Genomic DNA, 11385 nt, shown 5'->3' on the forward strand with positions numbered 1-11385 from the left:
AAACTCTCTAAATCTGATTGCTGTGACACTAAAATTGTCTGAATTACGAATTTTATAAAAAATATTGGAGATGTTCGTTTTCCTTTGAAAAGGAAAATTTCTAAAATTTTAGTTTTTTGCTGTATAAATCTGACATTTGTTGGAGTAAATAAACAACTTAAAGACAGTAAACTCTCCAAATCTGATTGCTATAGCACTGAAATTGTCAGAATTACGAATTTTATTAAAAAATATTGGAGAATTTAGTTTGTCTTTAAAAAGAAAATTTCCAAAATCTGAGTTTTTTGATCGATAAATTTGACATTTGTTTAGTTAATAAACAATTTAAAGACAGTAAACTCTATAAATCTGATTGCACCTATAAAATTGTCTGAATTACGAATTTTATAAAAAATATTAGAGATGTTCGTTTTCCTTTCAAAAGGAAAATTTCTAAAATTTTAGTTTTTTGCTGTATAAATCTGAAATTTGTTGGAGTAAATAAACAACTTAAAGACAGTAAACTCTCCAAATCTGATTGCTATAGCACTGAAATTGTGAGAATTACGAATTTCATTAAAAAATATTGGAGAATTTAGTTTGTCTTTAAAAGGAAAATTTCCAAAATCTGAGTTTTTTGCTAGATAAATTTGACATTTGTTGAGTTAATAAACAACTTAAAGACAGTAAACTCTCTAAATCTGATTGCTATAGCTATAAAATTGTCTGAATTACGAATTTTATAAAAAATATTGGAGATGTTCGTTTTCCTTTGAAAAGAAAAATTTCTAAAATTTTAGTTTTTTGCTGTATAAATCTGACATTTGTTGGAGTAAATAAACAACTTAAAGACAGTAAACTCTCCAAATCTGATTGCTATAGCACTAAAATTGTCAGAATTACGAATTTTATAAAAAATATTGGAGAATTTAGTTTGTCTTTAAAAAGAAAATTTCCAAAATCTGAGTTTTTTGCTCGATAAATTTGACATTTGTTGAGTTAATAAACAATTTAAAGACAGTAAACTCTCTAAATCTGATTGCTATAGCACTAAAATTGTCTGAATTACGAATTTTATAAAAAATATTGGAGATGTTCGTTTTCCTTTGAAAAGGAAAATCTCTAAAATTTTAGTTTTTTGTTGTATAAATCTGACATTTGTTGGAGTAAATAAACAACTTAAAGACAGTAAACTCTCCAAATCTGATTGCTATAGCACTAAAATTGTCAGAATTACGAATTTTATTAAAAATATTGGAGAATTTAGTTTGTCTTTAAAAGGAAAATTTCCAAAATCTAAGTTTTTTGCTGGATAAATTTGACATTTGTTGAGTTAATAAACAATTTAAAGACAGTAAACTCTCTAAATCTGATTGCTATAGCACTAAAATTGTCTGAATTACGAATTTTATAAAAAATATTGGAGATGTTCGTTTTCCTTTGAAAAGGAAAATCTCTAAAATTTTAGTTTTTTGTTGTATAAATCTGACATTTGTTGGAGTAAATAAACAACTTAAAGACAGTAAACTCTCCAAATCTGATTGCTATAGCACTAAAATTGTCAGAATTACGAATTTTATAAAAAATATTGGAGAATTTAGTTTGTCTTTAAAAAGAAAATTTCCAAAATCTGGGTTTTTTGCTCGATAAATTTGACATTTGTTGAGTTAATAAACAATTTAAAGACAGTAAACTCTCTAAATCTGATTGCTATAGCTATAAAATTGTCTGAATTACGAATTTTATAAAAAATATTGGAGATGTTCGTTTTCCTTTGAAAAGGAAAATTTCTAAAATTTTAGTTTTTTGTTGTATAAATCTGACATTTGTTGGAGTAAATAAACAACTTAAAGACAGTAAACTCTCCAAATCTGATTGCTATAGCACTAAAATTGTCAGAATTACGAATTTTTATAAAAAATATTGGAGAATTTAGTTTGTCTTTAAAAAGAAAATTTCCAAAATCTGGGTTTTTTGCTCGATAAATTTGACATTTGTTGAGTTAATAAACAATTTAAAGACAGTAAACTCTCTAAATCTGATTGCTATAGCTATAAAATTGTCTGAATTACGAATTTTATAAAAAATATTGGAGATGTTCGTTTTCCTTTGAAAAGGAAAATTTCTAAAATTTTAGTTTTTTGCTGTATAAATCTGACATTTGTTGGAGTAAATAAACAACTTAAAGACAGTAAACTCTCCAAATCTGATTGCTATAGCACTAAAATTGTCAGAATTACGAATTTTATAAAAAATATTGGAGAATTTAGTTTGTCTTTAAAAAGAAAATTTCCAAAATCTGAGTTTTTTGCTCGATAAATTTGACATTTGTTGAGTTAATAAACAATTTAAAGACAGTAAACTCTCTAAATCTGATTGCTATAGCACTAAAATTGTCTGAATTACGAATTTTATAAAAAATATTGGAGATGTTCGTTTTCCTTTGAAAAGGAAAATTTCTAAAATTTTAGTTTTTTGTTGTATAAATCTGACATTTGTTGGAGTAAATAAACAACTTTAAGACAGTAAACTCTCCAAATCTGATTGCTATAGCACTAAAATTGTCAGAATTACGAATTTTATAAAAAATATTGGAGAATTTAGTTTGTCTTTAAAAAGAAAATTTCCAAAATCTGGGTTTTTTGCTCGATAAATTTGACATTTGTTGAGTTAATAAACAATTTAAAGACAGTAAACTCTCTAAATCTGATTGCTATAGCTATAAAATTGTCTGAATTACGAATTTTATAAAAAATATTGGAGATGTTCGTTTTCCTTTGAAAAGGAAAATTTCTAAAATTTTAGTTTTTTGTTGTATAAATCTGACATTTGTTGGAGTAAATAAACAACTTAAAGACATTAAACTCTCTAAATCTGATTGCTGTGACACTAAAATTGTCTGAATTACGAATTTTATAAAAAATATTGGAGAATTTAGTTTGTCTTTAAAAAGAAAATTTCCAAAATCTGGGTTTTTTGCTCGATAAATTTGACATTTGTTGAGTTAATAAACAATTTAAAGACAGTAAACTCTCTAAATCTGATTGCTATAGCTATAAAATTGTCTGAATTACGAATTTTATAAAAAATATTGGAGATGTTCGTTTTCCTTTGAAAAGGAAAATTTCTAAAATTTTAGTTTTTTGTTGTATAAATCTGACATTTGTTGGAGTAAATAAACAACTTAAAGACAGTAAACTCTCCAAATCTGATTGCTATAGCACTAAAATTGTCAGAATTACGAATTTTTATAAAAAATATTGGAGAATTTAGTTTGTCTTTAAAAAGAAAATTTCCAAAATCTGGGTTTTTTGCTCGATAAATTTGACATTTGTTGAGTTAATAAACAATTTAAAGACAGTAAACTCTCTAAATCTGATTGCTATAGCTATAAAATTGTCTGAATTACGAATTTTATAAAAAATATTGGAGATGTTCGTTTTCCTTTGAAAAGGAAAATTTCTAAAATTTTAGTTTTTTGCTGTATAAATCTGACATTTGTTGGAGTAAATAAACAACTTAAAGACAGTAAACTCTCCAAATCTGATTGCTATAGCACTAAAATTGTCAGAATTACGAATTTTATAAAAAATATTGGAGAATTTAGTTTGTCTTTAAAAAGAAAATTTCCAAAATCTGAGTTTTTTGCTCGATAAATTTGACATTTGTTGAGTTAATAAACAATTTAAAGACAGTAAACTCTCTAAATCTGATTGCTATAGCACTAAAATTGTCTGAATTACGAATTTTATAAAAAATATTGGAGATGTTCGTTTTCCTTTGAAAAGGAAAATTTCTAAAATTTTAGTTTTTTGTTGTATAAATCTGACATTTGTTGGAGTAAATAAACAACTTTAAGACAGTAAACTCTCCAAATCTGATTGCTATAGCACTAAAATTGTCAGAATTACGAATTTTATAAAAAATATTGGAGAATTTAGTTTGTCTTTAAAAAGAAAATTTCCAAAATCTGGGTTTTTTGCTCGATAAATTTGACATTTGTTGAGTTAATAAACAATTTAAAGACAGTAAACTCTCTAAATCTGATTGCTATAGCTATAAAATTGTCTGAATTACGAATTTTATAAAAAATATTGGAGATGTTCGTTTTCCTTTGAAAAGGAAAATTTCTAAAATTTTAGTTTTTTGTTGTATAAATCTGACATTTGTTGGAGTAAATAAACAACTTAAAGACATTAAACTCTCTAAATCTGATTGCTGTGACACTAAAATTGTCTGAATTACGAATTTTATAAAAAATATTGGAGAATTTAGTTTGTCTTTAAAAAGAAAATTTCCAAAATCTGAGTTTTTTGCTAGATAAATTTGACATTTGTTGAGTTAATAAACAACTTAAAGACATTAAACTCTCTAAACCTGATTGCTATAGCACTAAAATTGTCTAAATTACGAATTTTATAAAAAATATTGGAGATGTTTGTTTCCCTTTGAAAAGGAAAATTTGTAAAATTTTAGTTTTTTGCTGTATAAATCTGACATTTGTTGAAGTAAATAAACTACTTAAAGACAGTAAACTCTCCAAATCTGATTGCTATAGCACTAAAATTGTTAGAATTACGAATTTTATTAAAAAATATTGAAAATTTTTGTTTTCCTTTGATAAAATTTTTCTAAAACTTAAGTTTTTAACTTTATAAGTTTGACATTTGCAGGAGTGAATACACAATTTAAAAATAGTAAAATCCACAAATCTGATTGCTATTGCACTAAAATGATCAGAATTACGAATTTTAATAAAAAAATAGGAATTTTTGCTTCCAGTTTTAGTAAAAAAATGGAACTTTTTTTGCCTGCAATTGTATGTGCTAAAGTCCAAAAAAACAGCTTCAACGTATCAAGAAATTTTATTTCATACAATAAATACGAAATTTTGCATTGCAAAAACCAAGCCACTTGAACAAGTGTAAACAGCGAGAAATAGTCTAAATCTACTTGGTGGTGATATTTTTACAATTATTCGTGTATCATATGTAGTCATAACCGTAATCATCCTCGTACTCTTCCGGTGTGCAGAAGAAGAATTCGATAAGGTTGAGAATCGGTCCTCTCGAAAAAGGGTTGAAATACCTCCCCCTTTTATCCCTTAAATAAGGGTACCTCTTATAATTGAACATTTCGTTCGTGGTAAGATTCATGCAGGCGTGTAAAATCTGAAAAAAGCGAGTTGCGCTGTGAGGTTTCGACGAAAATGATGTACATTTTTTTCACTTACTGAAGTGCACGTTAGAATCCATCCCAGTCCGGAGAAGACGAACGCTTCGAATAGTCCTAGGATGTACAGAATTCCGAAGCCTTCAATCGCTATGCAGTACGTGGCGAAGTAAATGGTGAAAGAACAGTTTATAGCGACGCTCATGACGAATAAGAAGAACCACGTCCGGTTTCTCAGCCCTACGCAGTTGTAGATGAAGGGACAATGGTGGTCGAAATAAGATATGCATCGGTTACAAACCCTGCAGTGTTTGGCCCTCAAAGGGCGCAGACATCTGCAGGTGTGGCAGAGGCGGTTCAACACGGCGTACCTCTTCTTCCACTTGTCGTAATAAGGGATCTGTTTGATCGCCCGGTGATATGAATCAGTGTTGATAGGGATGTATCCAGGATTCTTCCTGTTCGCTGTGATCCAGCAGATCCACATGACGATGTTCCAGTAGATGAAGCAGTAGTGCGAGCCTCTGAGGATGTTCCAGGTGATGGGGATGCACCTGATGACGTACATAGGGTACCCCCAGAGTAACACAGAACACATGAAGAACACAAGTGGTGCTTTGGAGTTGCCGGCTTTTCCGAAGAGGAGCCCCCAGAACTCGTTGACTGGAGGAAACCAGCTCGAGCGGCGTTTCTTTTCGGATTCTAACACCTGCACGATGTCGGTGTGGCGGTGGCTTTGCGCCAACATCAAAGGAGTTTTGTCGTTTTTATCCAGAGGCTCCAAGTCGATGTTGCTTTTCTCGCAGAGCAACTTCACGCAAGTCACGCTGCCGGAGAGACAAGCCAAGTGGAGAGGCGTGGAGCCGAAATTATCCGGTCTTTGGAGATTCGCTCCGGAGTACACCAGGAGTCGGATTAAGTCGGCGTGGCCTTTGTAGGCGGCCCAGTGCATGGCGGTGTCTCCGTTGATGTCGACGAGGTGGTTGAGCGCCCCCATTCCGAGGAGGAACGCGGCGGTGGCGGTCCGGCCGAACATGCAGGCCGTCATCAGAGGGGTCAAGCCTTTGAAATCGGCGGCGTTGACACCAACTCCTGCTTGTAACAAGACTTGGACGACGGCGGCGTGGCCTTTCCTGCAAGCCCAGTGGATGGGGCGAGGGCCTTGCGTTCCAAGGCAAGGGAGGTCGATTGGGGCCCCCCGATCCACTAGGTATCTCATGATTTCAACACTCCCATCCAAAGCCGCCCAGTGGGCGGGAGTGTACCCCCATTCGTCGCGCTCCCGGAGGAGCTGCGTCCCTACATTATCCACAAGATCTTCAATCTCCGACAACTCCCTAGAACCAACCTTGAGGGTAATAAGAAGAAGACGAGTGTTAACTCACCCGGATTTGACCACATCAAAGATGGATTTATGCGACGGCTCTGTAATGTCAGCTTCGGTGTTGTCTTTGTCGTTGACAGAAGCTGCGGGGTGTTCCGTGTCCGCTACCATGTTGCAAGAAGTCTGGGGCAGAGCCCAAACACTCCGGGCTGTCCCCGGACTTGGGTACACTTTGCAGAGCGTTCTGACGACTGTTTACCACTCGCTGGAAATTATTTATGATTGATTTAATGCAGATATTTGCGTAGCGTGTGGTATTGTTTAACACTATTGATTTGAAGGGGGCGCGCGCAACTTTACACGTGAGGGTTGGAGATGGGGGCGATCAAACGTTTGCTCGTGTATTTTGGGTTGCCTACACCCGGATTCCAACAGCGCTTTTGAAGAGAAAATTACTTTACACTCTCAATTTCTTTACTTGTATACGAAAGCAATCTCTTGCAAAATTTGAAAAATGTTTTCATGCTAAGATAAAGTTGTAAAAAGGAGACGAATTTCAGTTAAGAAGAAGATAATTTAATGAATTGTTTCTTGGCGTAAATTTGATCTCAAATAACATTCCCAAATCTCGTGAGAGCACCCGCTTTGTTATAATTCCATAAGGCAACAATGGACAAAGCTCTATTGATGTAATTTCCGTCGCGAAGAAGAACAATAGTCTCTATTTTAACTGTGGAGTGAATTGAAATGATGATTTGAAAATCTACTAAGACATGTCAAATTCGTCACTTTTTTGTGCTCTTTTTCTTTATGTCCTTTTAAGATTTTTTTATTTCTTCTATGTACAATTTCTCTAGCTTTTTGAGATTATTATTAATTCGTTTTTTTATCTTTATGTGCTTATTGCATCCTTTTAAAAAACTGTTCTTTAATCATCTGTAGAACTCTAATTCGTCTTTCAATCTCATAGATTTTTTCCAAATTTTTTGATTCCAAACAAAAAAAGCGCAAGGAATACTATGGTAAAAACCGTTTCTTAAAATCTTTTGTAGTTTTGTAGATATTGAGCTTTGATAATTTTGCAACTCAAAATGTTGTCAATATCCGAAACTTTGATCGCTTATAACTCAGTCATCTGTCCACCGATCTTAACGACTCTTACCTTTTTGGATTCTACGTGAAATTCTGCGTAAAATGAGCTCCAATACTTTAAGATTGCTTCATAAATAAGCGAGATATCGACCGAATCTGAATTCGAGGCTAAAAGACAGCTAACTTCTAAACTGCAAAAATGCAAATTTTGAACTCAAACTATCAAAGACTGATTTCTAAGCTAGTAAATCGCGAGAAAAACGATTTCGAAACGGATTTTTTTATATTCGCCATAATTCCAGAGATATTGGGCAAAATCGTTTTCAAACCTCCAAAATTTTGGCCCTCTGGCGACAACCCGAAATTTGAAACGCCTCTAATTCAGTTATTTGTTGACGGACGAGAAAAACGATGGTAGCTTTAGATTCAGCGCGAAATTCTGCGTAAAATGAGCCCATATAGCTTAAACTTTCCTGCCAAATAACCGAGATATCGACTGAAATAGATTTTTAGAGGGTGTTTTTAGGGTCATTTTCAAGACGCTGTTTTAGGGCAAAAACTGCTGTTAGTATTATTGAATTTTATATAGGTCGATAAAGGAACTCGAAATCTATAAACTGATCAAATCTCAGACCGATCGGGCAAATAGTTTACGAGGGGCGATTACAAAACAAAAAAATTGAAAAATTTTCATCGATTGGGTCGCAAAATTTTTTTGCTCAAAAAGTCGAATTTTTGACTTTTGACGGTTGATTCTAAAGTAAAATGAGCTGAGAAAAACGATGGTGAAAACCGTTGGTGAAAATCTTTCGTAGTTTTGGAGATACTGAACTTTAAAAATTTTGAAACCTAAAATTCAATATCCGAAATTTTGATCGCCCATAACTCAGTTAATTGTAGACCGATCGTAATGAGTTTTACCTTTTTGGATTCTACGTGAAATTCTGCGTAAAATGAGCACCAATACTCTAAAATTGCCGCATAAATAAGTGAGTTTTCGACCGTGTCTGAATTAGAGACCTAAAATCAGCTAACTTCTATACTAAAAAATAAAATTTTGAATTCAAACCATCGAAGATCGATTTCTAAGCTAAAAAATTGCGAGAGAAACGATTTCGAAAAGGGTTTTTTTATATTCGCCATAATTCCAGAGATATTGGGCAAACTCGTTTTCGAACCTCTAAAATTTTGGCCCTCTGGCGACAACCCGAAATTTCAAACGGCTTGAATTTAGTTACTTGTAGACGGAGGAGAAAAATGATGGTAGTTTTAGATTCAGCGCGAAATTCTGCGTAAAATGAGCCCACATAGTTTAAATTTCCTTGACAAATAACCGAGATATCGACCGAAATAGATTTCCAGAGGGTGGATTTAGGGTCATTTTCAAGACGCTGTTTCGAGGCGAAAACTGCGTTAAGTACTACTGAATTATATATCGATCGAAAGAGGGGCTCAAAATCTATAAACTGGCCCAATCTCAGATCAATCGGACAAGTAGTTTACGAGGGGCGATCAAAAAACAAAAAATTGAAATTTTTTTAACGATTGAGTCGCAAAAATTTTTTGGCTAAAAAATTTACCATCGAATTTTTGACTTTTGACGGCGGATTCTAAAGTAAAATGACCCGAGAAAAACGATGGTAAAACCCGTTTCTTAAAATCTTTCGTAGTTTCGGAGATATTGAGCTCTGAAAATTTTGCAACTCAAAATTCAATATCCGAAACTTTGATCGCTTATAACTCAGTTATTTGTAGACCGATCTAAATGAGTTTTACCTTTTTGGATTCTACGTGAAATTCTGCGTAAAATGAGCACCAATACTTTAAAATTGCCGCATAAATAAGTGAGTTTTCGACCGTGTCTGAATTAGAGACCTAAAATCAGCTAACTTCTATACTAAAAAATAAAATTTTGAATTCAAACCATCGAAGATCGATTTCTAAGCTAAAAAATCGCGAGAAAAACAATTTCGAAAAGGGTTTTTTTTATATTCGCCATAATTCCAGAGATATTGAGCAAAATCGTTTTCGAACCTCCAAAATTTTGACCCTCTGGCGACAACCCGAAATTTCAAACGCCTCTAATTCAGTTATTTGTTGACGGACGAGAAAAACAATGGTAGCTTTAGATTCAGCGCACAATTCTGCGTAAAATGAGCCCATGTAGCTTAAACTTTCCTGCCAAATAACCGAGATATCGACCGAAATAAATTTTTAGAGGGTGTTTTTAGGGTCATTTTCAAAACGCTGTTTTGGGGCAAAAACTGCAGTTAGTATTATTGAATTTTATATAGGTCGCTAAAGGAACTCGAAATCCATAAACTGATCAAATCTCAGATCGATCGGGCAAGTAGTTTACGAGGGGCGATTAAAAAACAAAAAAAAATTAAAAATTTTCATCGATTGGGTCGCAAAATTTTTTTGCCCAAAAAATCGAATTTTTGACTTTTGACGGCGGATTCTAAAGTAAAATGAGCCGAGAAAAACGATGGTGAAAACCGTTGCTGAAAATCTTTTATAGTTTTGGAGATATTGAAGTTTAAAAATTTTGAAACCTAAAATTCAATATCCGAAATTTTGATCGCCCATAATTTAGTTAATTGTAGGCCGATCGTAATGAGTTTTACCTTTCTGGATTCTACGTGAAATTCTGCGTAAAATGAGCACCAATACTTTAATATTGCCGCATAAACAAGTGAGTTATCGACCGTGTCTGAATTAGAGACCTAAAATCAGCTAACTTCTATACTAAAAAATAAAATTTCGAATTCAAACCATCGAAGACCAAATTCTAAGCTAAAAAATCGCGAAAAAAACGATTTCGAAAAGGGTTTTTTTATATTCGCCTTAATTCTGGAGATATATAATTCGAGAAAAATCATTTTCGAACCTCCAAAATTTTGGCCCTCTCAATAAAATTTTGAATTCAAACCATCGAAGATCGATTTCTAAGCTAAAAAATCGCGAGAAAAACGATTTCGAAAAACGTTTTTTTATATTCGCCATAATTCCAGAGATATTGAGCAAAATCGTTTTCGAACCTCCAAAATTTTGACCCTCTGGCGACAACCCGAAATTTCAAACGCCTCTAATTCAGTTATTTTTTGACGGACAAAAAAAACGATGGTAGTTTTAGATTCAGCGCAAAATTCTGCGTAAAATGAGCCCATATAGCCTAAACTTTCCTCCAAATAACCGAGATATCGACCGAAATAAATTTTTAGTGGGTGTTTTTAGGGTCATTTTCAAGACTGTTTGGGGGCAAAAACTGCGGTTAGTATTATTGAATTATATATAGGTCGAAAAAGGAACTCGAGATCTATAAGCTGACCAAATCTCAGATTGATCGGGCAAGTAGTTTACGTGGGGCGATTAAAAAACAAAAAAAATGAAAATTTTTCATTGGGTCGAAAAATTTTTTTGCCCAAAAAATCGACTATCGAATTTTTGACTTTTGACGGCGGATTCTAAAGTAAAATGAGCCGAGAAAAACGATGGTGAAAACCGTTGCTCAAAATCTTTCATAGTTTTGGAGATATTGAACTTTAAAAATTTTGCAACCCAAAATTCAATATCCGAAATTTTGATCGCCCATAATTCAGTTATTTGTAGACCGATCGTAACGAATGTTGCATTTTTTAATTCTACGTGAAATTCTGCGTAAAATGAGCACTAATACTTTAACATTGCTTTACAAATAACTGAGATGTCGACTGAATTAGATTTACAAACCTGTACTAACCAAATTTCTTCATTGTTGAGTTTGCCCATATAAGTAAACAAGATTTTTGATTTTTTCTTGCAATTACCATTCGAAA

At 32.9% G+C, this 11385-nt stretch overlaps 1 protein-coding gene across 1 annotated transcript; it reads right to left on the bottom strand.

Moving 5' to 3' along the window:
• Positions 1–4843: 4843 nt before the first annotated feature.
• LOC148166324 (uncharacterized) lies at positions 4844–6833 on the bottom strand. Its single transcript, XM_088048774.1, has 3 exons — positions 6537–6833; positions 5213–6488; positions 4844–5150 (listed from the first exon to the last, which is right to left on the bottom strand). The coding sequence occupies exons 1-3, from the start codon at positions 6644–6646 to the stop codon at positions 4965–4967; spliced, it is 1572 nt and encodes a 523-aa protein (XP_087904900.1). The 5' UTR covers positions 6647–6833; the 3' UTR covers positions 4844–4964.
• Positions 6834–11385: the final 4552 nt, after the last annotated feature.

The sequence above is a fragment of the Gnatocerus cornutus genome, unplaced genomic scaffold (assembly GCF_029298725.1).
Source record: "Gnatocerus cornutus isolate USDA-ARS CGAHR unplaced genomic scaffold, icGnaCorn1.1 ctg00000023.1, whole genome shotgun sequence".
NCBI classification, from domain to species: domain Eukaryota; kingdom Metazoa; phylum Arthropoda; class Insecta; order Coleoptera; family Tenebrionidae; genus Gnatocerus; species Gnatocerus cornutus.